We start from the raw sequence: 21,178 nt of genomic DNA on the forward strand, positions 1-21,178 counted from the left end.
TTAACTTGTTAACTGAGGCTGAGTCCATGAGATTTCAATTAATGGAAGTTTTAGTGTATGCAGTTTAAAGATGCTATTGGAATATAATTGATAGATTTGAGGAAAAATTGAAAAAAATCTTGATACAGTCTTCTTGATTGAATGAAAGTGAAAGTGAAGTCACTCAGTCATGTCCAACTCTTTGCTACCCCATGGACTGTAGCCTACCAGGCTCCTCCGTCCATGAGATTTTCCAGGCAAGAATACTGGAGTGGGTTGCCATTTCCTTCTCCAGGAGATCTTCCCGGCCCAGGGATTGAACCTGGGTCTCCTACATCAGAGCCACCAGGGAAGTCATTCCACCATAGTTTGGCCCCAGATTGAATAACAATGTTTAATAAATTATAATTTATTTAATAAAATAATAAAACAAGTTTGTGTTCAAAGATATTCCATGAAGATATGTATTTTCTTTTCTGACTATGATCCTTTAGAAGGTAAAGAATCCAAATATGCCAAGCCAACTGTACGGTATTTATAAGATGAAAAAAATCTTCTTAATCTTTGAAGTGATCAACTTATATCCAAAAGTCTCAAACTTGATTATCCCCTCTCAGTGGCAAAACTGTCATAACATTATCCAGCTCATTACAATGACCAGTTGATAGCGAACACACTCTTCATCAGGGGCTCTCATTATTTAGGGCCTGAAATCATACCTTTTTGTTTAGGTGCTCAATGAATCATTTATGAATGATTTTAAAAGAGGCGATCAAGTTGCAGAGGTTGAGAATCCTCTGATGTCTTCCATGCAGCCAAAACTTATTTTACTTTCCTGGCTAACCTACAGTGGACCTGTCATCCTTGATTGTGTTACTCTCATTGTGTCAACCTATATTTTTTGCCTCCATAATCTTTTTAAGATAATGAGTTCCATACAACTTCAAGTAAAATAATTTTATTTTTCCAACTCTATTTCTTTCAACTTTAAAGGAATATCCTAAGGATTGAGAAGAGGGGTTTTTAGATTGCTAGGTTTAGCCCCTTAACACCAGTGTAATTTTAATTTACCTTTTTTGGACTTTCTCTAGCCTTGTCTTTCTTGACAGACATTGGGTAGACTCATACACAAGATTATTTGCATTGAGCTGATACTCAAGTTTGATCATTCACTTCCTTGATTTCTTTGCCCTTTCTTATTATGACCAATTTGTTGGCCTTTTAAGCTATTGAACCAAAGTTTTTAGAAAAGCACATTTCTGGGAAAGCCCTTTCTGAAGCCTATTAACTCACTTCTTATAATGATAAAGGCAGGTATTTTGATTGTTTCCAATGAATGAATTATTTTGTACTTAGTTGACTATATGTCCCTGCTACTTTTCTGTTGTAGTTTTTCAGGCTCGCCATTTCACTGGATCTAAGTGGCACTTGCAAGCAGGACTTTGACTCTGTGAGCTTTGTCATGATGTGGTACATGTATCATAGCCACATCCAAGTGTGCACAGAAAGATTACTGAGAAAATTAGCTATTCAAAAACACTAATATAGGGTCTAAGACAAAGTAGGTATTCAATACATACATATATTTATACACACACACATACACATTATAGCACTTTCCAAATGTCCCTTCTGAATGTTCTAAAGGATACATGTAATATCTTAATCTTATCTTTGATTTAGCATGACTGCTATCTTCCTGATGTCCATGATTTTTGGCCTTGCATGTGGACAAGCAATGTCTTTTTGTATTCCAACTGAGTATATGATGCATGTCGAAAGGAAAGAATGTGCTTACTGCCTAACCATCAACACCACCATCTGTGCTGGTTATTGTATGACACGGGTACGTAGTTCATTTCAGTTCTTTTAGCTGAAAATTAGATAAACCTAGACCCAGTCCTTTTCTATCCAGAAACAAAATGAGATAAACCACAACCTCATTTCCAAAATCTAATGCTTATTGGCTCTGTAGAGGTAGAGTACACAGGTCACAGCGTATACTCAGCACAGTTTATAACAGCTTTACTTCCAAAATTTATTTAAATGGCATATTGGCCGCATGATATACAGTGAAAGAGAGGGAGTGTCACTTTTATCTGCATGGGATTTAGTGTGGATATATTGAGTTGGCATTGGGAAATGAAACTAAAGAATCCTCCTCTAGTCCTATTTATGACAAAATAATATGCTAATTTTTATCTGTTTCCATTACTATATATTTTCTAAAGTCCTATCGCATTATGCTCCTTTTAAATTCTTTCCTCAGGATGTCAACGGCAAGCTGTTTCTTCCCAAATATGCCCTGTCTCAGGATGTCTGTACATACAGAGACTTCATGTACAAGACTGCAGAAATACCAGGATGTCCACGCCATGTTACTCCTTATTTCTCCTACCCGGTAGCTATAAGCTGTAAGTGTGGCAAGTGTAATACTGACTATAGTGATTGTATACATGAGGCCATCAAAACAAACTACTGTACCAAACCTCAGAAGTCCTATGTGGTGGGATTTTCTATCTAATTTTAATAGTCATGTAATTTGCAATTTGGTTAAATGTATTTACCTGGAATAAAACTAATAAATTATTGACATATTTCACAACACCTTGTGTACATTTGAGTACTATTTCATCCATAACCTACCCATTCATGCATTAGAGAGCTTAAGGGCTTTAGAAGAAAAGGGGAGTGAAAGAGCATTTCCAGCTCATATGAAGGATGATTTCCACATGAAAGGGCAGAGTGGTAAAATGAAGAACAGGGACATAAATTACTAATGAAAGCCAGTCTTAAGTAGACTCTTTTAACAGAGGGCCATGAGGTTCGTCTTAGCCTATTAATAGAAAATGAATATGGGAAAGCTACAGAGTAGTATGTAGTAGTAACAGTAGTATGTAGTAGTATGATCAGCCCCTGAAGTAACACATGGCATCAGTCTACTGGAGACACCTACTTCTAAAGGCTGAAACAAGGCTGGAGCAGAGGGGAAGAGTAAGGAATATGTGAAATTTGCAATATAGTACTTTATCCTGTCATTCAAATGCACAAGATAAAACTTCACCAAAACTCAGTAAACAGTATATTCTAATCTATTTAATTACTCTGGTGGGCCTACTGACTTATGAAAGCTATACTCCAAAAGCCTAGATAAGAGGCCATGATCATTTTACATGTAGAAGTCTAAATCCTTTGTAGTCTTTCAGGTAATTTGAGACATTTTTCAGCAACTTGTGCTGTTTGGTCTTTTGATGTCTTGAAAAACTAGTATAATTATGAAAGATTTTAGAAATAGTGGTAGAGTGTGAAGGGATTTCATTGAGAGGAATCATCTTAAATTCTAACCTAAACCTTCAATATGGAAACACTGTTTTCCAGTAAATTTGCTTAGTAAGTGTTTTGTTTTTCTTTTCATTTCTTAAGTACTCTTTCATGAGAGTTTGGTTTCAGGAGCTGTGTGAAGTGACAGACCTAGTCCCCTGCAGACTTGACCTCAGAAGGATGACTAATCCTGTATTTTCCATTTCTCTCTATCCAAATTCTGGATAGAGAGAACTTGCCACTGGGTGAAAACCATTGTCAGTGGGGTCAGTTGTCTTTGCTATATCCCACAGTCACTGGTTGCATTAATGTGGGCATTATGTAAATACCTACAGGCTGACAGTGTCTGAGGGGATGCTAAGGTAGTGCAGATGGATTAGTACCCAAACCCATGTTCCGCCAATGAGGACACAGTAGTCGTACATTTATATGCAAAGTCAGGAATCCAAATTATTCTTACCTTAATATCTGAAGTTGATATTAGGATGTGCTCCAAATATTAATCTGGGTCTTTGGGTTCTCATATTGCTTGATGACATGAACACTTAAAGCTGCAGGATTACAACATTCCCTCTGAATCTGTATATTGAATATAGATATTTGATTAATGAGTAAAAAGTCTAATGTTTAAACCTAACTGGTACGAATCACGTAAGACTTTCACAGAATCTGAAAAACGTTTTTCAAGAACTTGAACTGTGGAAAGGTTCAGAGAGAGCCCTTATAAATAGTCAAGCTCAGAAGACATTTTTTTCTATTTATTTTAATTGGAGGCTAATTATTTTACAATATTGTAGTGGTTTTTGCCATACATTGACATGAATCAACCATGGGTGCACATGTGTTCCCCATCCAGAACCCCCCCTCTCACCTCCCTCCCCACCCATCCCCCAGGGTCATCCCAGTGCACCAGCCCTGAGCACCCTTTCTCATACATCGAACCTGAATCAGCGATCCACTTCACGTATGATAATATACATGTTTCAGTGCTACCCTCTCAAATCATCCCACCCTTGCCTTCTCCCACGGAGTCCAAAAGACTGTTCTTTACATCTGTGTCTCTTTTGTTGTCTCACATATAGGTCATCACTACCATCTTTCTAAATTCCATATATATGCATTAGTATACTGTATTGGTGTTTTTCTTTCTCACTTACTTCACTCTATATAATAGGCTCCAGTTTCATCCACCTCATTAGAACTGATTCAAATGAATTCGTTTTAACAGCTGAGTAATATTCCATTGTGTATATGTACCACAGCTTTCTTATCCATTTGTCTGCCAATGGACGTCTAGATTGCTTCCATGTCCTGGCTATTGTGAACAGTGTGGTGATGAACATTGAGGTACATGTGTCTCTTTCAACACTGGTTTCCTTGGTGTGTATGCCCAGCAGTGGGATTTCTGGGTCATATGGCAGTTCTATTTCCAGTTTTTTAAGGAATCTCCACACTGTTCTCCATAGTGGCTGTACTAGTTTGCATTCCCACCAACAGTGTAAGAGGGTTCCCTTTTCTCCACATCCTCTTCAACATCTATTATTTGTAGACTTTTTGATAGCAGCCATTCTGACTGGCATGAGATGGTACCTCATTGTGGTTTTGATTTGTATTTCTTTGATAATGGGTGATGTTGAGCATCTTTTCATGTGTTTGTTAGCCATCGGTATGTCTTCTTTGGAGAAATGTCTGTTTAATTTTTTGGCCCATTTTTTAAATTGGGTTGTTTATTTTTCTGGAATTGAGCTGCAGAAGTTGCTTGTATATTTCTGAGATGAATTATTTGTCAGTTGCTTCATTTGCTATTATTTTCTCCCATTCTGAATGCTGTCTTTTCACCTTGCTTATAGTTTCCTTTGTTGTGCAGAAGCTTTTAAGTTTAATTAGGTCCCATTTGTTTATTTTTACTTTTATTTCTATTACTCTGAGAGGTGGGTCATAGAGGATCCTGCTGTGATTTATGTCAGAGTGTTTTGCCTGTATTTTCCTGTAGGAGTTTTATAGTTTCTGGTCTTATATTTAGATCTTTAATCCATTTTGAGTTTATTTTTGTCTATGGTGTTAGTGTTCTAGTTTCATTCTTTTACAAGTGGTTGACCAGTTTTCCCAGCACCACTTGTTAAAGAGATTGTTTTTTCTCCATTGTATATCCTTGCCTCCTTTGTCAAAGATAAGGTGTCCATAGGTGCGTGGATTTATCTCTGGGCTTTCTATTTTGTTCCATTGATCTATATTTCTGTCTTTGTGCCAGTACCATACTGTTTTGATGACTGTGGCTTTGTAATAGAGCCTGAAATCAGGCAGGTTGATTCCTCCACTTCCATTCTTTCTCAAGATTGCTTTGGCTGTTCGAGGTTTTTTGTATTTACTTACAAATTGTGAAATTAATTGTTCTAGTTCTCTGAAAAATACTGTTGGTAGCTTGATAGGGATTGCATTGAATCTATAGATTGCTTTGGGTAGTATACTCATTTTCACTATATTGATTCTTCCGATCCTGAATATGGTATATTTCTCCATCTATTTGTGTCATTTTTGATTTCTTTCATCAGTGTTTTATAGTTTTCCATATATAGGTCTTTTGCTTCTTTAGGTAAATTTATTCCTAAGTATTTTATTCTTTTCATTGCAATGGTGAATGGAATTGTTTCCTTAATTTCTCTTCCTGATTTCTATCTTGTTAGTGTATAGGAGAAGGCAATGGCACCCCACACCAGTACTCTTGCCTGGAAAACCCCATGGATGGAGGAGCCTGGAAGGCTGCAGTCCATGGGGTCGCTAAGAGTCAGACACGACTGAGCAACTTCACTTTCACTTTTCACTTTCATGCATTGGAGAAGGCAATGGCAACCCACTCCAGTGTTCTTGCCTGGAGAATCTCAGGGATGGGGGAGCCAGGTGGGCTGCCGTCTATGGGGTCACATAGAGTCGGACACTACTGAAGTGACTTAGCAGCAGCAGCAGTGTATAGGAATGCAAAGGATTTCTGTGTGTTAATTTTATATCCTGCAACTTTACTATTCATTGATTAGCTCTAGTAATTTTCTGGTGGAATCTTTTAGGCTTTTCTATGTAGAGGATCATGTCATCTGCAAACAGTGAGAGTTTTACTTCTTCAGAAGACATTTGTCATATGGGCTTCCTCCTTCATTAAGGAGGCTAGGCCTGGACATGGGTATAGTGGCATGTACCACCATGGAACCTTACAGTGGGTGCATCAGAGACAACTTGTTTTCTTCCACTGAAGGCAATCCATTTGGGTTAGACACATAAATGTTGCATTAAACTACTTTTGAAAGTGGAGTTACCCAAGCAAAGAATCCTTGAAAAGAGCTTAGGAATTGTCATGACCCACAATTTACCTCTACTGGACCCAGAAACTTGAGTATATGGAAATGCTGTTTTGGAAAGTATTAGTATTCTTTGGGTTTAGAAGTGAGACAATAAATAGAGAACTTAGAATAAATAAGAAATAAATAATAATGAGAATAAATGAGAAATGGAAGAATTATTACTTGTGTGAGAAGAGAAAGATGGAAATTTGGGAACATGTTCTGAACTGGTCTTTAATTCAATCTCAAGTTTGAAGGAGTCAGTTTTTGGCAGAGGAGATTTGAAATTCAGCTCTTTAAAAAGAGTCCCTCTTGTTTCTCATTTGACTTTGCAATATAAAGAGTTCTTTCATAAGCTAATGGATTTGGAATCAATGCAATAATCTTTGCTTTTTAGAAGTAAGTGAGTGTACCAAGATGATATATTGTCAGGTAATAGTGTGATGCTTGCTGATAAAAGGAAATTCAAGTAATACAAGTTCTCTTTTAGAGGAAATGTACCTCAACATAATAAATGTCATATATACAAGTCCACAGAGAACATCATACCAATGAAAATGTTTTCTCTAAGATGAGGAACAAGATAAGAATATTCACTCTCACAATAGTATTGGAAGTCCTAGCCAGAGCAAGAAGGCAAGAAAAAGATAGATATCCAAATTGGAAATGAAAATGGTCACTGCATGATACTATATATAGAAAACTCTAAAGACTTCATCAAAAAAATGTGAGAACTAATAAATGAATTCAGTAAAATTTCAGGATACAATATCATGCATAGAAATTGGTTGCATTTCTATACACCAGTAATAAAGTAACAAATTAATAAAACCATCCTATTTACAATTGCATCAAAAATAATAAAATACCCAGGAGGTAAAAGTCCAGTACACTGAAAACTATAAGACACTGATTAAAGAAACTGAAGAAGACCCAAATAAATGGGACAATATTCTGTGCTCATGGACTGGAAAAATTAATGTTGTTAAAGTAAGTTTCCATACTACCCAAAGAGATCTACATAATTCAATTCAATCTCTATCAAAATTCCAATGCTAGTTTTTACAAAACTAGAACAAACAATTCTAAAATTTGTATGGAACCACAAAAGACCTCAAATAAACAAAGCAAACTTGAGAAAGAAAAACAAAGCTGGAGCATCATCCTCCCTGATTTCAAACTATATTGCAAATCTATAGTTATCAAGACAGTATGGTATTGGAATTAAAAAAGACAATCAGTTGAACAGAATGGAGCACCTAGAATAAAACCATGCATATATGGTCAATTAATATACAACAAAGAAGCCAAAATTATACAATGTGGAAGGAATAGTCTCTTTAATAAATGGTGTTGAGAAAACTGGACATCTATCTGCAAAAGAATGAAACTGAACTACTTTCTCACAGCATATACAAAAATCAACCTAAAATGAATTAAAGACTTGAAGGTAAGACCCGATTCCATAAGACTCATAAAAGAGAATGTAGGCAGTATGCTCTTTGATGTTGGCTTTAGCAATATTTTTTCAATCTGTCTCATCAGACAATGGAGACAAAAGCAAAAATGAACTGCATCAAACTAAAAAGCTTCTGCATAGCAAAGGAAACTATCAACAAGATAGAAAGACAACCTACTAAATAGAAGAATATATATATTCTATATATTCAACAATATATCCTAAGGGGTTAATATCCCAAATAAACAAAGACTCATATAACTCAACATCAAAAAGATATGTAAGCAATCTGATTAAAAAATTAGCAGAGGACCTAAATAGACAATTTTTTTCAAAGAATACATACAGATGGCCAACAGATACAGGAAAAAGTGTGCAGTGTCACTAATCTTCGGGAAATGCAAATAAAAACCACAATAAGATAGCATCTCACACCTGTTAAATGGCTATTATCAAAAAGAAAACAAATAGCAAGGAGAAAAGGAAACCCTTGTACACTGTTTGTGGGTTACAAAGTGGAGTCACCATGGAAGATTATATGGAATTTCCATTAAAAAATTGAAAATAGAGCTACATCCAGCAATTCCACATTTGGATATTTATCTGAAGAAAATGAAAACATTAACAGGAAAAGATATATGTACCTCTATGTTCATTACTGCACTGTTTATAATAGTCAAGATTGTAGCAATGTTGAAAACAACTAAGTGGCCATGGATGGATAAAGTTTTAGTAGATGTATATAATAGACCACTGCTCAGCAGAGAAGGAAATCTTCCCATTTTTGACAACATGGATGGACCCTGAGTTTATTATAAGTGAAAAAGACTGATAGAGAAAGACAAATACCATTTGACTCACTTATATGTGGCAAAAAAACAAAACAAAACAAAACCCAAACAAGCCCAGAGAAAAAGAAAACAGAGGGGTGGTTGCCAGAAGAGGAGGGTGGCAGGTAGATGAAATAGATGAAGGGAGTCAAAAGGAACAAACCTCCAGTTATAAAATAAATAAGTCATAGGAGTGTACAGCATGGTGACTGTAGTTAACAATAGTGTTGCATAGGTGAAAGTTACTGAGAATAAATCTTAAAAATTCTCACCACAAGAAAAAAATTCTTTAACAATTTATGATGACAGATATTACCTAGACTTACTGTGGTGATCATTTTGAAATATTTAAAAATATTGAATCATTAATTTGTACACCTGAAAGTAATATATGTCAATTATACCTCAATTTTTTTAAGTGTTTTTTTTTTTTTTTCTGTATGAGATTGCCTCCTTTACTGAGCAGCAAGTCTAAGTGCAATAAAAATTCTTTTTTTGTGGTAACTTCCACTCTGCTTCTATTGTTAAGTATTAAGTTCTTCCTTACCCTCTCATTTCTCCCGGCCAATTTCTATTTAGATTTTAACACAGCTATGTCTCACTTTCTCTACTTCTATTACTTTTTACTTGACTCATTTGTATGCGTTCTTCAGGACTCAGTTTGATGTCCTTAAAATTCAGGAAGCCTCTCCTCTGACCATCCTCTCCAAGGCTGAGTGGATCCACTCTGGGTTAATGATTACCATAGCACTTACCTCATGGTAATTATACTTTCCTGTTTTACACTCTAACCTCCTTGAGGGCAGAGACTTGCTTTGTTCATTTTAGCATATCAGCATTCTCATAAAGAGTTTTTTCAAAGTGTACAAAATAGTAGTTCCAAAAACAAAGTAAAAAAATAATTCTAATGTTAGAAGGGGTTGCAAAGAAATAGAGGAAAACAATAGAATGGGAAAGACTAGAGATCTCTTCAAGAAAATTAGAGATACAAAGGGAACATTTCATGCAAAGATGGGCTCAATAAAGGACAGAAATGGTATGTACCTAACAGAAGCAGAAGATATTAAGAAGAGGTGGCAAGAATACACAGAAGAACTGTACAAAAAAGATCTTCATGACCCACACCCACATGGTGTGATCACTTACACTCACCTAGAGCCAGACATCCTGGACTGTGAAGCCAAGTGGGCCTTAGGCAGCATCACTACAACAAAGCTAGTGGAGGTGATGGAATTTCAGTTGAGCTATTTCAAACCCTGAAAGATGATGCTGTGAAAGTGCTGCACTCAATATGCCAGCAAATTTGGAAAACTCAGCAGTGGCCACAGGACTGGAAAAGGTCAGTTTTCATTCCAGTCCCAAAGAAAGGCAATGCCAAAGAATGCTCTAACTACTGCACAATTGCACTCATCTCACACGCTAGCAAAGTAATGCTCAAAATTCTCCAAGCCAGGCTTCAGCAATATGCGAACCGTGAACTTCCAGATGTTCAAGCTGGTTTTAGACAAGGCAGAGGAACCAGAGATTAAATTGCCAACATCTGCTGGATCATGGGAAAAGCAAGAGAGTTCCAGAAAAACATCTATTTCTGCTTTATTGACTATGCCAAAGCCTTTGACTGTGTGGATCACAACAAACTGTGGAAAATTCCGAAAGAGATGGGAATACCAGACCACCTGACCTGCCTCTTGAGAAACCTGTATGCAGGCCAGGAAGCAACAGTTAGAACTGGGCATGGAACAACAGACTGGTTCCAAATAGGAAAAGGAGTACGTCAAGGCTGTATATTGTCACCCTGCTTATTTAACTTCTATGCAGAGTACATCATGAGAAATGCTGGGCTGGAAGAAGCACAAGCTGCAATCAAGATTGCTGGGAGAAATATCAATAACCTCAGATATGCAGATGACACCACCCTTATGGCAGAAAGTGAAGAGGAACTGAAAAGCCTCTTGATGAAAGTGAAAGAGGAGAGTGAAAAAGTTGGCTTACAGCTCAACATTCAGAAAACGAAGATCATGGCATCTGGTCCCATCACTTTATGGGAAATAGATGGGGAAACAGTGGAAACAGCGGCTGACTTTACTTTTCTGGGCTCCAAAATCACTGCAGATGGTGACTGCAGCCATGAAATTAAAAGACGCTTACTCCTTGGAAAGAAAGTTATGACCAACCTAGACAGCATATTAAAAAGCAGAGAAATTATTTTGTCAACAAAGGTCTGTCTAGTCAAAGCTATGGATGGTTTTTTCCAGTAGTCATTTATGGATGTGAGAGTTGAACTATAAAGAAAGCTGGGCACTGAAGGAAGAACTGATGCTTGAAGAGTCTTGAGAGTCCCTTGGACTGCAAGGAGATCTAACCTGTCCATCCTAAAGGAGATCAGTCCTGGGTGTTCGTTAGAAGGACTGATGTTGAAGCTGAAACTACAATGCTTTGGCCACCTGATGCAAAAAGCTGACTCATTTGAAAAGACCCAGATGCTGGGAAAGATTGATGGCAGGAGGAGAAGGGGACAACAGAGGATGAGATGGTTGGATGGCCTCACTGACTTAATGGACATGGGTCTGGGTAGACTCTGGCAGTTGGTGATGGACAGGAAGGCCTGGCATGCTGCGGTTCATGGTGTCACAAAGAGTCGGACATGGCTGAGCAGCTGAACTGAACTGAACTGAAGAGTGGGTCTTACAAGACAGAGAGACCCAGAGAAAAATACAGGAACTCTAGCTATGGCTCTTGATATATAGTTGTTAAATTAGAACTGGGAAATATATCAAAAACTATTCATTAATTCAACAGATGAATGTGTTCAAATAGGTATTTGGTATCTGTGGAGGTATCTTTAGTTATACACAGTTATGCATGTTTCAATTCTATTAGGTTGGTGCAAAAGTAATTGCAGTTTTTGCATTGTTGACATTTGTCATTTGATATTGGAATACCTTCTTAAATAAATGTGATTATGTAAAAACATCATTTTAATGCACATTTCTCATGCTATGTTTTTTCCTAGTGATTTACTACTTGCTCTTTATTTTAGGCTAGGGAAACAATGTTAGACAAAAAGCAAATTCGAGTGATTTTCTTATTTGAGTTTCAAAATGGGTTGTAAAGCAGTGGAGACAGCTTACAACACCAACGATACCTTTGGCCCAGGAACTGCTAATGAATATACAGTGCAATGGTGGTTCAAGAAGTTTTGCAAAGGAGGTGAGAGCCTTGACGATGAGGAGCATAGTGGCTGGCCATCAGAAGTTGACAACGACCAACTCAGAGCCATTAGCAAAGCTGATCCTCTTAAAACTTCATGAGAAAGTTCCCCAAGAATTCAACGTCAGCCAGTCTATGGTCTTTTGGCATTTGAATCAAATTGGAAAGATGAAAAAGCTTGATAAGTGGGTGCATGATGAACTGACTGAAAATTTTTTTAAATTGTCATTTCTTGATCAGATTGTGATGTGTGATGAAAAGTGTATTTTATTTGACAACTTCTGATGACCAGCTCAGTGGTTGGACTGAGAAGAGGCTCCAAAGCACTTCCCCAAACCAAATTTGCACCAAAAAAAGGTCATGATCCGTAATTGGTGTTTTGCTGCAGATCTAATCCACTACAGCTTTCTGAATCCCAGCAAAACCATTACATCTGAGAAGTATGCCTAGCAAATTGATGAGATGCACTGAAAACTACAATGCCTGCACCTGATATTGGTCAAAAGAATGGGCCCAATTCTTCTCCATGACAATGCCCAACTGCATGTCGCACAACCAACACTTCAAAAGTTGAATGAGTTGGGCTGCCTCATCAGCCATATTTACCTGACCTCTTGTCAACTTACTACTACTTCTTCAAGCATCTTGACAACCAGCAGCAGGCAGAAAGTGCTTTCCAAGGATTCATCGAATCCCGAAGCACAGATTTTTACACTACAGGAATAAACAAACAATTCTCATTGGCAAAAATGTGTTGATGGTAATGGTTCCTATTTTGATTAATAAAGATATGTTTGAGTGAATTATAATGGTTTAAAATTCACATCCAAAATCATAATTACTTTCATGCCAACCTAGTAATTAACAAAACTCAAAAACATAATAATTGTAACAATAGGTAATATTTATCAATGTCAGCTATGCTAGGCACTTTGCTGGTTATACCTTTTAATTTAATTTATATTTCTTCTATTTAATATAAGTAAAACCATCATAAGTTATACAGGGCAAAAACAAAACAACATCAAAATTTTGGATGGCATATTAGCTAAAAACTTTGTGAAATCAGCATAGATTTTGCTTTGCGGCTTTCTGGACATATTACTTCTATTCTTCATGTGTTCTATTCACATGTATTCGACATGTGTTCCATGTCCCTAGGAGACAGCCATCTGAATAGTGGGCTCCTGAAATGTATTTAGTCATCCTGTTAAAATAAGAATATCAACAAAATGATTAATAACATTTTGCATTGGTATAGTCTTTTTACCTTTCAAAGGACACCCATATGCAATACCTCACAGATACATCTTATAGAAAAGAGAGTCATGTTGAAAGAAAATAGAAACTTTTTGTCTCTCTTAAAATATGCGTGTATGTATGCTATGTCCTGTCAATCACCTGTGACTCCTTGCGACCCTATGGACTGTAGCGCACCGGACTCCTCTTGATTCTCCAGGCAATACTGGAGTGGGTTGCCATGCCCTCCTCCAGAGGATCTTCCTGATTCAGGGATTGAACCTCTGTCTCCTGTAGCTCCTGCACTGCAGGCAGATTCTTTACTGCTGAGCCACTAGGGAAGCCCATCTTAAAATATACCTTGACACAAATTTGATTTCGATGAGCCCAAACTAAGATGATGTAGTTAAGCAACTAACTTCAAAGGCCTGTTAGTGCTCCCTCCTATGGGTAGGGAAAATGGGGTTGCTGAAATCAAGGGCCTGGTGGTCAAAGGGCATTACAAGGGAGCAGTGTGCAATTTTATAGGTTGTATTTTGGACAATAAAGGAGCTACTCTGGGGAAGAGAAATGTAATTTAGGTGAAACAGTATTAATTGAAATAGAACTATATACAATAACTTTGTGAGAGTTTTGTTTTTAAGTCCAGTTCTCACTGCAGTTCAGTTTAGTTCAGTCACTCAGTCGTGTCCAACTCTTTGCGACCCTATGGACTGCAGCGTGCTGGGTTTCCCTGTCCATCACCAACTCCTGGAGCTTTCTCAAACTCATGTTCACCAAGTAGGTGATGCCATCCAACCATCTCATCCTCTGTTGTCTTCTTCTTCTCCTGCCTTCAATCTTTCCCACAGCATCAGGGTCTTTTCCTGTGACTCAGTTCTTCACATCAGGTAGCCAAAGTATTGGAGTTTCAGCTTTAGCATCAGTCCTTCCAATGAGTATTTAGGACTGATTTTCCTTGGTATTGACTGGTTAGATCTCCTTGCAGTCCAAGGGACTCTCAAGAGTCTTCTCCAACACCACAGTTCAAAAGCATCAATTCTTTGGTGCTCAGCTTTCATTATAGTCCAACTCTCACATCCATACATGACTACTTGAAAAACCATAGCTTTGACTAGACAGAACTTTGTTGGCAAAGTAATATCTCTGCTTTTTAATATGCTCTCTAGGCTGGTCATAGCTTTTCTTCCAAGGAGCAAGAGTCTTAATTTCATGGCTATAGCCACTATCTGCAGTGATTTTGGAGCCCAAGAAAATAAAGTCTGTCACTGTTTCCACTGTTTTCCCATCTATTTGTCATGAAGTGATGCAACTGGATGCCAGGATCTTAGTTTTTTGAATGTGGAGTTTTAAACTCTTTCACTTTCATTAAGAGTCTCTTTAATTCTTCTTAGCTTTTTGCCATAAGGGTGGTGTCATCTGCGTATCTGAGGTTATTGATATTTGTCCCGGCAATCTTGATTCCAGCTTGTGCTTCATCTGGCCTGGTATTTCGCATGATGTACTCTGCATATAAGTTAAATAAGCAGGGTGACAATCATCCTTGATGTGCTCCTTTCCCAATTTGGAATCAGTCTGTTGTTCCATGTCCCATTCTAACTGCTGCTTCTTGACCTGCATACAGATTTCTAAGGAGGCAGGTAAGGTGGTCTGGTATTCCCATCCCTTTAAGAATTTTCCAGTTTGTTGTGATCCATGAAGTGAAGTCACTCAGTCGTGTCCGACTCTGTGTGACCCATTGGACTGTAGCCTACCAGGCTCTTCCCATGGGATTTTCCAGGCAAGAGTACTGGAGTGGGTTGCCATTTCCTTCTCCAGAGGATCTTCCCCACCCAGGGATCGAACCTGGGTCTCCCGCATTGTAGGCAGAAGCTTTACCATCTGAGCCACCAGGGAAGTTGTGATCCATGCTGCTGCTGCTGCTAAGTCACTTCAGTCGTGTCTGACTATGTGCAACCCCATAGACAACAGCCCACCAGGCTCCCCCGTCCCTGGGATTCTCCAGGCAAGAACACCTGGAAAGTTTACTATTCTTTCTTTTTTTCATCAATTGTTTGGGTTGATTGATATTAATAGTTAGACATTTAGATAAGTTGTATGAAGGTGTGGATAAATATATACTGGAATTTTAAGATAAATCAAACAAGCAATTGCAGTACATAGAAAATTTAATTTGAAATAACTTAAAATATTTCATCAAGATGCTTTGATTCAGTGTCTGGGTACCATACATTTAAGAAAATGTTTGGGTCTGATCTCATATTAGTTCAGGTAAACAAATATAACCAAAAACTTATATATGTGCATATATATTTGTACACATATATGTATACATGTGTTTATATATATACATGTATACATATATTCAAGTTACGCATATATGTTCTATATATGTAGAGAGAGTCAAGATATATATGTATATAAGTTTACTCTCACTCAGAGGTTAAATTCTCTACTTTTACTCACGGCACATATTTTAGGAAAACTACTCCCAAAAGTTGCACTTTAATTACACATGGAACAAATCTCTACTCTTCCACTTTTAACTAGACTTCTTTAAGGTTAATTCAGATATAGAATGAAACTCACTTTTGTTGAATCCCAGAGGAATCTGAGCTGGAAGAAACCTAAGTATACCCTGAGGCTTGTTTCTTGTCTTTAGGCAGACAAATGAAGTAAAGCCACCAAGAGAGATGGACTGATTGTTCTTTACTTTCAGAGCTCTATTTCTCAACTACCAGCACAGAAACATCTATTTCATGAAGTGATTTTCTTAAAACAATCCTTTTGTTACCTATGGACACAGCGACGTAACTATGCACAATTAAATTTTTAGCTTGCCTCCAACTGGACTTTCTTTCTAGAAATCTTCCTCCATGGTTATTAGCAGTAGCAAGTATGGCAGGAGAAACGCAGTTCTCCAAGGGAGTGAGATTATTTCAAATGGATAGGCCTTTTCAGCAAAATGTTTTGTGAAAGTTTCTTGAAGTGTACACTTTCCTTTAGTGCAGACCCAAAGACTTGTGTTCTCACATGAGTATAAACTTAATTGGGGGTTTCAAAAGTCCCCCATACTTTCATTTTTGTATGGCCTTTTAAAATGTAAATTTAAAAAAATCTATGTTTTACTAGATGCAGCAAGTTGTTAAAAATGGACATACATGTCCATTTAGATTATAAATTTGGGATTACAGTGAAGCGTCAAGACCATAAAGAACACAAACATTTTATTTTTATAAAGAGACTTGCACAGAAGGAACATGTTTCTGTTGTGTGTGTATTTTTATTTCCTTAGCTTGTCTCTGTTGTGTGCACAAAACTAGGAGAGGATGTTTTCCTTTATTTTGGTTTAGCTAAGGATGCTCATGATATCTATTTTAAGTGGTGAAAACTTGTAGTTCTTAATCTATAAAGAAGAATTCTCTAGGTGAATAAATAAGAAAAATACAAAAAATTAGGAAAATATGTAAACTCAAGTTATGAGGTATTTCAAAGATACAGTGCCAGTAAAAATTTTCTTTCCCACAATTTGCAACTGCCAGATCTCTTGCTTTAGTCTTTCTATGCTTCCATCTGAAGAAACACAGAAAAGTTTGAGATCAAAGCCCTTTTGTGGATGTGAGGGTGGCAGTGGTTCAGAGAAGAGTCAGAAAAGGAAAGTAATAAAGCAATATTTAAATGTCTTTATATAAGAACAAAAATATTTCCTTAAAAAGTTGTTAAAAGGTTTTCCTTTTGGTCCTGAAAGCACTCAGTTTTATAGAGCATGTAACTGTCTGTGTGACACTCTCTCCAGAGTGAAGTGTTTTTTTAATACTAGGAAAGTATGACTTATTCAAGTTAGATTTTCCATGCTATATTTAGCTTTACAGGTGTATTTAATCCTAAATTCTGGGGAGATTACATATATAAAAAAAAATCCCAGGAAACCCTTACACCTAACCCAAACACAGTCGCTTTTACCACTGCACCATGATCTCTCAATTTCTGTGGCTTATTGCTTCCATAAGTTAGAAATCCCTGAATTCTCTATATCTTACTTCCTATGGCTAGCGTCTGAGAAACTGACTTACTATCATTTGTCTTTTAAACAGCCAAGTTTCTTTTTTCAAAGCTTTTTGATCTTTTTCTTAGAGTTAAACATGCTCACATATCAAGATTCAGGAATTCCCAGCAACCAGATTTCATTACGCATATACCAGAAACACACAGATCACACACGAACATGCTCTCAGTCAGCATACATAGGCATTCATTAAAGGTGCAAACCAGTCTTGAGCCAAACACACATACATGTGCAAATGTACAATTAACAGCAAATTATTTTAGATCCTAATGTCCTTTGAATATTAAAAATGAGCCAGGAGACAGCCCCTGTGACATTTGTGTACTCTAGATTACACTTTTCATGTAGAAGTAGCTTCATATCACATCTCGTGAATTTCGTATCGCACAGCAAAGGACCATGCTGAATACCATGCCAAAGATCTGAAACAGAAGAAACCACTTGTTAATGACTTTCAAATGATGAAAATTGATTTAAAAAAAAGGCCAGCAAACTGCCTGCATGTTTAACTCAAGTTAACAAGTAATTATAGCCAATAATTACTGGTTATATGTGGCACTTTTATGTGTGATACATAATTATGGCTACTGGTTAAGACTTCCATTAACTGCTTAAAATACATTCCTATTTTATTATTGTTTTAAAAATAACAAGACTCTGCTCTAAGAAAAGGCATCTATTTCTAGCTTATAAGACGGTCCTTAATAATTATAAAAGATTTAATACACTACTGGTTTTAGAATTTTATATTTCAGGTTAACCCCAGATCTCATTTTTATTTTTACTTTGGAAAATGTGTTTGTGGTAACCATTTGTTGTTTAAATACACTTGTGGTCTAAATAGTTTTCTATTGCTGGCAAAGCTTTGAATTTTTGCAACACTGACCACATATTAAAAAATGGAGCATCTTGGGACTTTCCTAGTAATCCAGTGGTTAATACTCCAGGCTTCCACTGCAGGGGGTGTGGATTCATTCCCTGATCTGAGAACTATGATTAAGATCCTGCATGCCATGCAGCATGACAAAAACAAACAAACAAACAAACAAACAACAACAAAACCAAAAAACACTGATTCATTCAAAAAGTGGAGCATCTCTTCATTTCCAGTCCATTTTTAAGTGCAAATGATTCTTAATAAAGCATCATTATTTATCTCAATAGTTTCACCAAAGCATAAACTGGGGTGTTTGAACTACGGCATTACTGATATCTTTTTTGTCTTGGATAATTCTCTGGGAAGCTAAATATCTGGCAAAATCAACAGCTACTTAAATGGTTTGAACAGAAGGATGCCAAAAAATCATTTTTGTCTTCAATAACTTCTACAATTTTATAGAGTCTATGAAACGCTATGTGTAGATGTGATATTTATAAACTGCTACCAATGTTTGTTCAAAGAAATTAGTATCATAACTCTGACTCTCTCCTCAATCTCATCCTACATTAGACTAAGACCTATAAATGCTGGATTTAAAAAGGCAAATGTTAAAAATAAATAAATCAATAAAAAGGCAAGTGTTATCAGTTTTTGGAAGGGAAAAGATAGGGAATAACCGGGATCGGGACTCCAAGCTTCTGACTGACAGAATTCAGGACTAGGGTGTGGCCGGGCAGACACCTAATGGCCATTTTGTTAACTGATTACACGGTAAAACTTACCTTATGAAGAAAAGAATTAGAGAAGGAACTTTAGGGGTGCTGAGTCAACATGGCCAACAGAGGGCATTCCCCCTTTTCCAAGGTTGTGAGGCTGGGTACAACCCCTACTTAAGCCACACTGTACCCTTACAGTCTCCCCTGCCACTGTCGTGAGCCAGGGGTGACCACTTTCAGAATGCGCAGTCCTTGAGACTGTAAAATTGTTGGCAGGGTCTATTTGATACTTCTGTTAATGCAGATCTTTTTCAAATCTTCTGCCTCAGAACTGTCCTTGGGAAGCCACAAACTAGTCATCAGGCTAGCCCCAGGGTGGGTGGGGAGGGCCCTGAGAGAAGTCCCCAGATAGGGATGTCCTCAGCATAGTATTTTCACCCATTGCCCTAGGCCTCTGTGCTCTAAATGCAAGAAAGGAGCAGAGATGACTGTGTGTCCCCTGAGAACTGCCAATTCATTAATTTCCTCACAATTCCCTTGCCCTTGCCTTAGCTTAGACCATGAATTAACCTACATAGGAGGACTAGAGGGTAAGTCTATCTTGTCTGCTCAGCTGTTCAGTCATGCTTGATTCTTTGTGACCCTATGGCCCACCAGGCTCCTCTGTCCATGGGATTTTCCAGGCAAGACTACTGGAGTGGGTTGCCATTTCCTCCTCCAAGGGATCTTCCTGAGCCACGGATTGAACCCACATCTCCTGTGTCTCCTGCATTTACCTTCTTTACCACTGAGCCACCTGGGAAGCCTAAGTCTATCTTGAAGTGAAAATGAAAGTAGCTCAGCCGTGTCCAACTCCTTGAGACCCCATGGACTGTATAGTCCATGGAATTCTCCAGGCCAGAATACTGGAGTGGGTAGCCTTTCCTTTCTCCAGGGGATCTTTCCAACCCAGGGATTGAACCAGGGTCTCCCGCATTGCAGGCTGATTCTTCACCAGCTGAGCTCCCAGGGAGGCCCCAAGTCTATCCTAGCATTAGCTATTACTCAACCCCTGGACAGTGGAAATCACCTCTTGAGGGGCTTACCTAAATCTTACTTCCCTCCAACTTTATCTTCCACATTGAACTACATGTCCTTCCAAACCTGGGTGGCTCCCCTCTACCTGAAAGGATAAAGCCCGACCTATCAAAAAGTAACACAAAGAACTCAATTATGCGGACCCTCCTAAACCATTCCAGTGTCATCTCTTGCTACACGTACCATAGCTTTCTGACCCTATTGACTCTTGTACATTCTTCTTTTGGGCTCTAGAGGTACTGAGCTATTTGCCGGTGCATGGGTGCATTATGCTTCAATTCATACTTCTATATATGCTTTGCCTGGGTCCTGGGTTTGGGAACACTCATTACATGCAGATCTAGCATTTATCGACTGCTGCATTCCAGACACTTTATATGAATTAATTTCTAATTTTTCTTTACAGCTATTATCCCACTTAATCTTCACAACAATTTTATGAGGTTGGTATATTAAGATCCCCATTCTGCAGATGAAGGAATTAAGACATAGAGAAATTAAGAAAACTTCCAGTGACCCCAGGGCTTGTAAGTAGTGGAGCTAGCAATTGAATCCAGGGAGTGGGATGCCAGAGATCACATTGTTAATCAGCACATGGTGCTGCCTCTGAAGATGATAGGTGAGAGAGTTTAACCTATGTCATCTTCAATTTCTAACAAAGGAAGAGACACGGAATTAAAAATCACTTGTCTAGTTTAAGCTTGATGGCCTTAAAATGGGAAGCTATTGCAACGATAAACTCAAAGTCATAATTCGTTTAAAATGGAGATTTGTATCACATTTTTAGAGAATTAAGTATTGATGGATCTAATTAGCTTTGTTCTTAGATATCCTGTCAAAAAGTCTTTGTCTTTTTTGTGAAATCTCTCTGAAGACACTGCCACATCACACTTGAAGAGAAGTAAGATGCAAAGGTTCAAAGCTTCTTAGGGGTCAAAGAAGGTACATTCTAGAACTTTCTCACCGTGAGACCTGCGATTCCAATACCGACAATTCCGATGAGCTGGAGCTTAACACTGATTATGCTCTCAATTTCGTCAATGCAATTCTGTTTTGGAAAAGAAAAGGT

General features: G+C 37.6%; 2 protein-coding genes and 1 non-coding gene across 5 annotated transcripts in view; 1 reads left to right on the plus strand and 2 right to left on the minus strand.

Moving 5' to 3' along the window:
• Window positions 1-1,663: 1,663 nt before the first annotated feature.
• Window positions 1,664-2,503, plus strand: TSHB (thyroid stimulating hormone subunit beta). Its single transcript, XM_069571088.1, has 2 exons — window positions 1,664-1,825; window positions 2,249-2,503. Exons 1-2 carry the CDS (start codon window positions 1,664-1,666, stop codon window positions 2,501-2,503), a joined length of 417 nt encoding a protein of 138 aa, XP_069427189.1.
• Window positions 2,504-15,194: 12,691 nt separating this feature from the next.
• On the minus strand, window positions 15,195-15,266 carry TRNAC-ACA (transfer RNA cysteine (anticodon ACA)). Its single transcript has one exon. It is a non-coding gene; the product is annotated as a tRNA-Cys (tRNA).
• Window positions 15,267-15,520: 254 nt separating this feature from the next.
• TSPAN2 (tetraspanin 2) overlaps window positions 15,521-21,178 on the minus strand; it is a 41,912-nt gene continuing 36,254 nt past the window's right edge. For 2 of the 3 annotated variants that reach the window (XM_069601655.1, XM_069601670.1), the window contains exons 7-8: window positions 21,074-21,157; window positions 15,521-17,858 (exon numbers count right to left, since the gene is read on the minus strand). In XM_069601655.1, coding sequence (XP_069457756.1) covers window positions 17,793-17,858; window positions 21,074-21,157 — 150 coding nt within the window. In that variant the 3' untranslated portion in view covers window positions 15,521-17,792. The remainder of the gene's footprint in view (window positions 17,859-21,073; window positions 21,158-21,178) is intronic. The other variant, XM_069601662.1, reaches the window with a different exon arrangement.

This window comes from Ovis canadensis, chromosome 1, assembly GCF_042477335.2.
Source record: "Ovis canadensis isolate MfBH-ARS-UI-01 breed Bighorn chromosome 1, ARS-UI_OviCan_v2, whole genome shotgun sequence".
In the NCBI taxonomy this organism is placed as follows: Eukaryota; Metazoa; Chordata; class Mammalia; order Artiodactyla; family Bovidae; genus Ovis; species Ovis canadensis.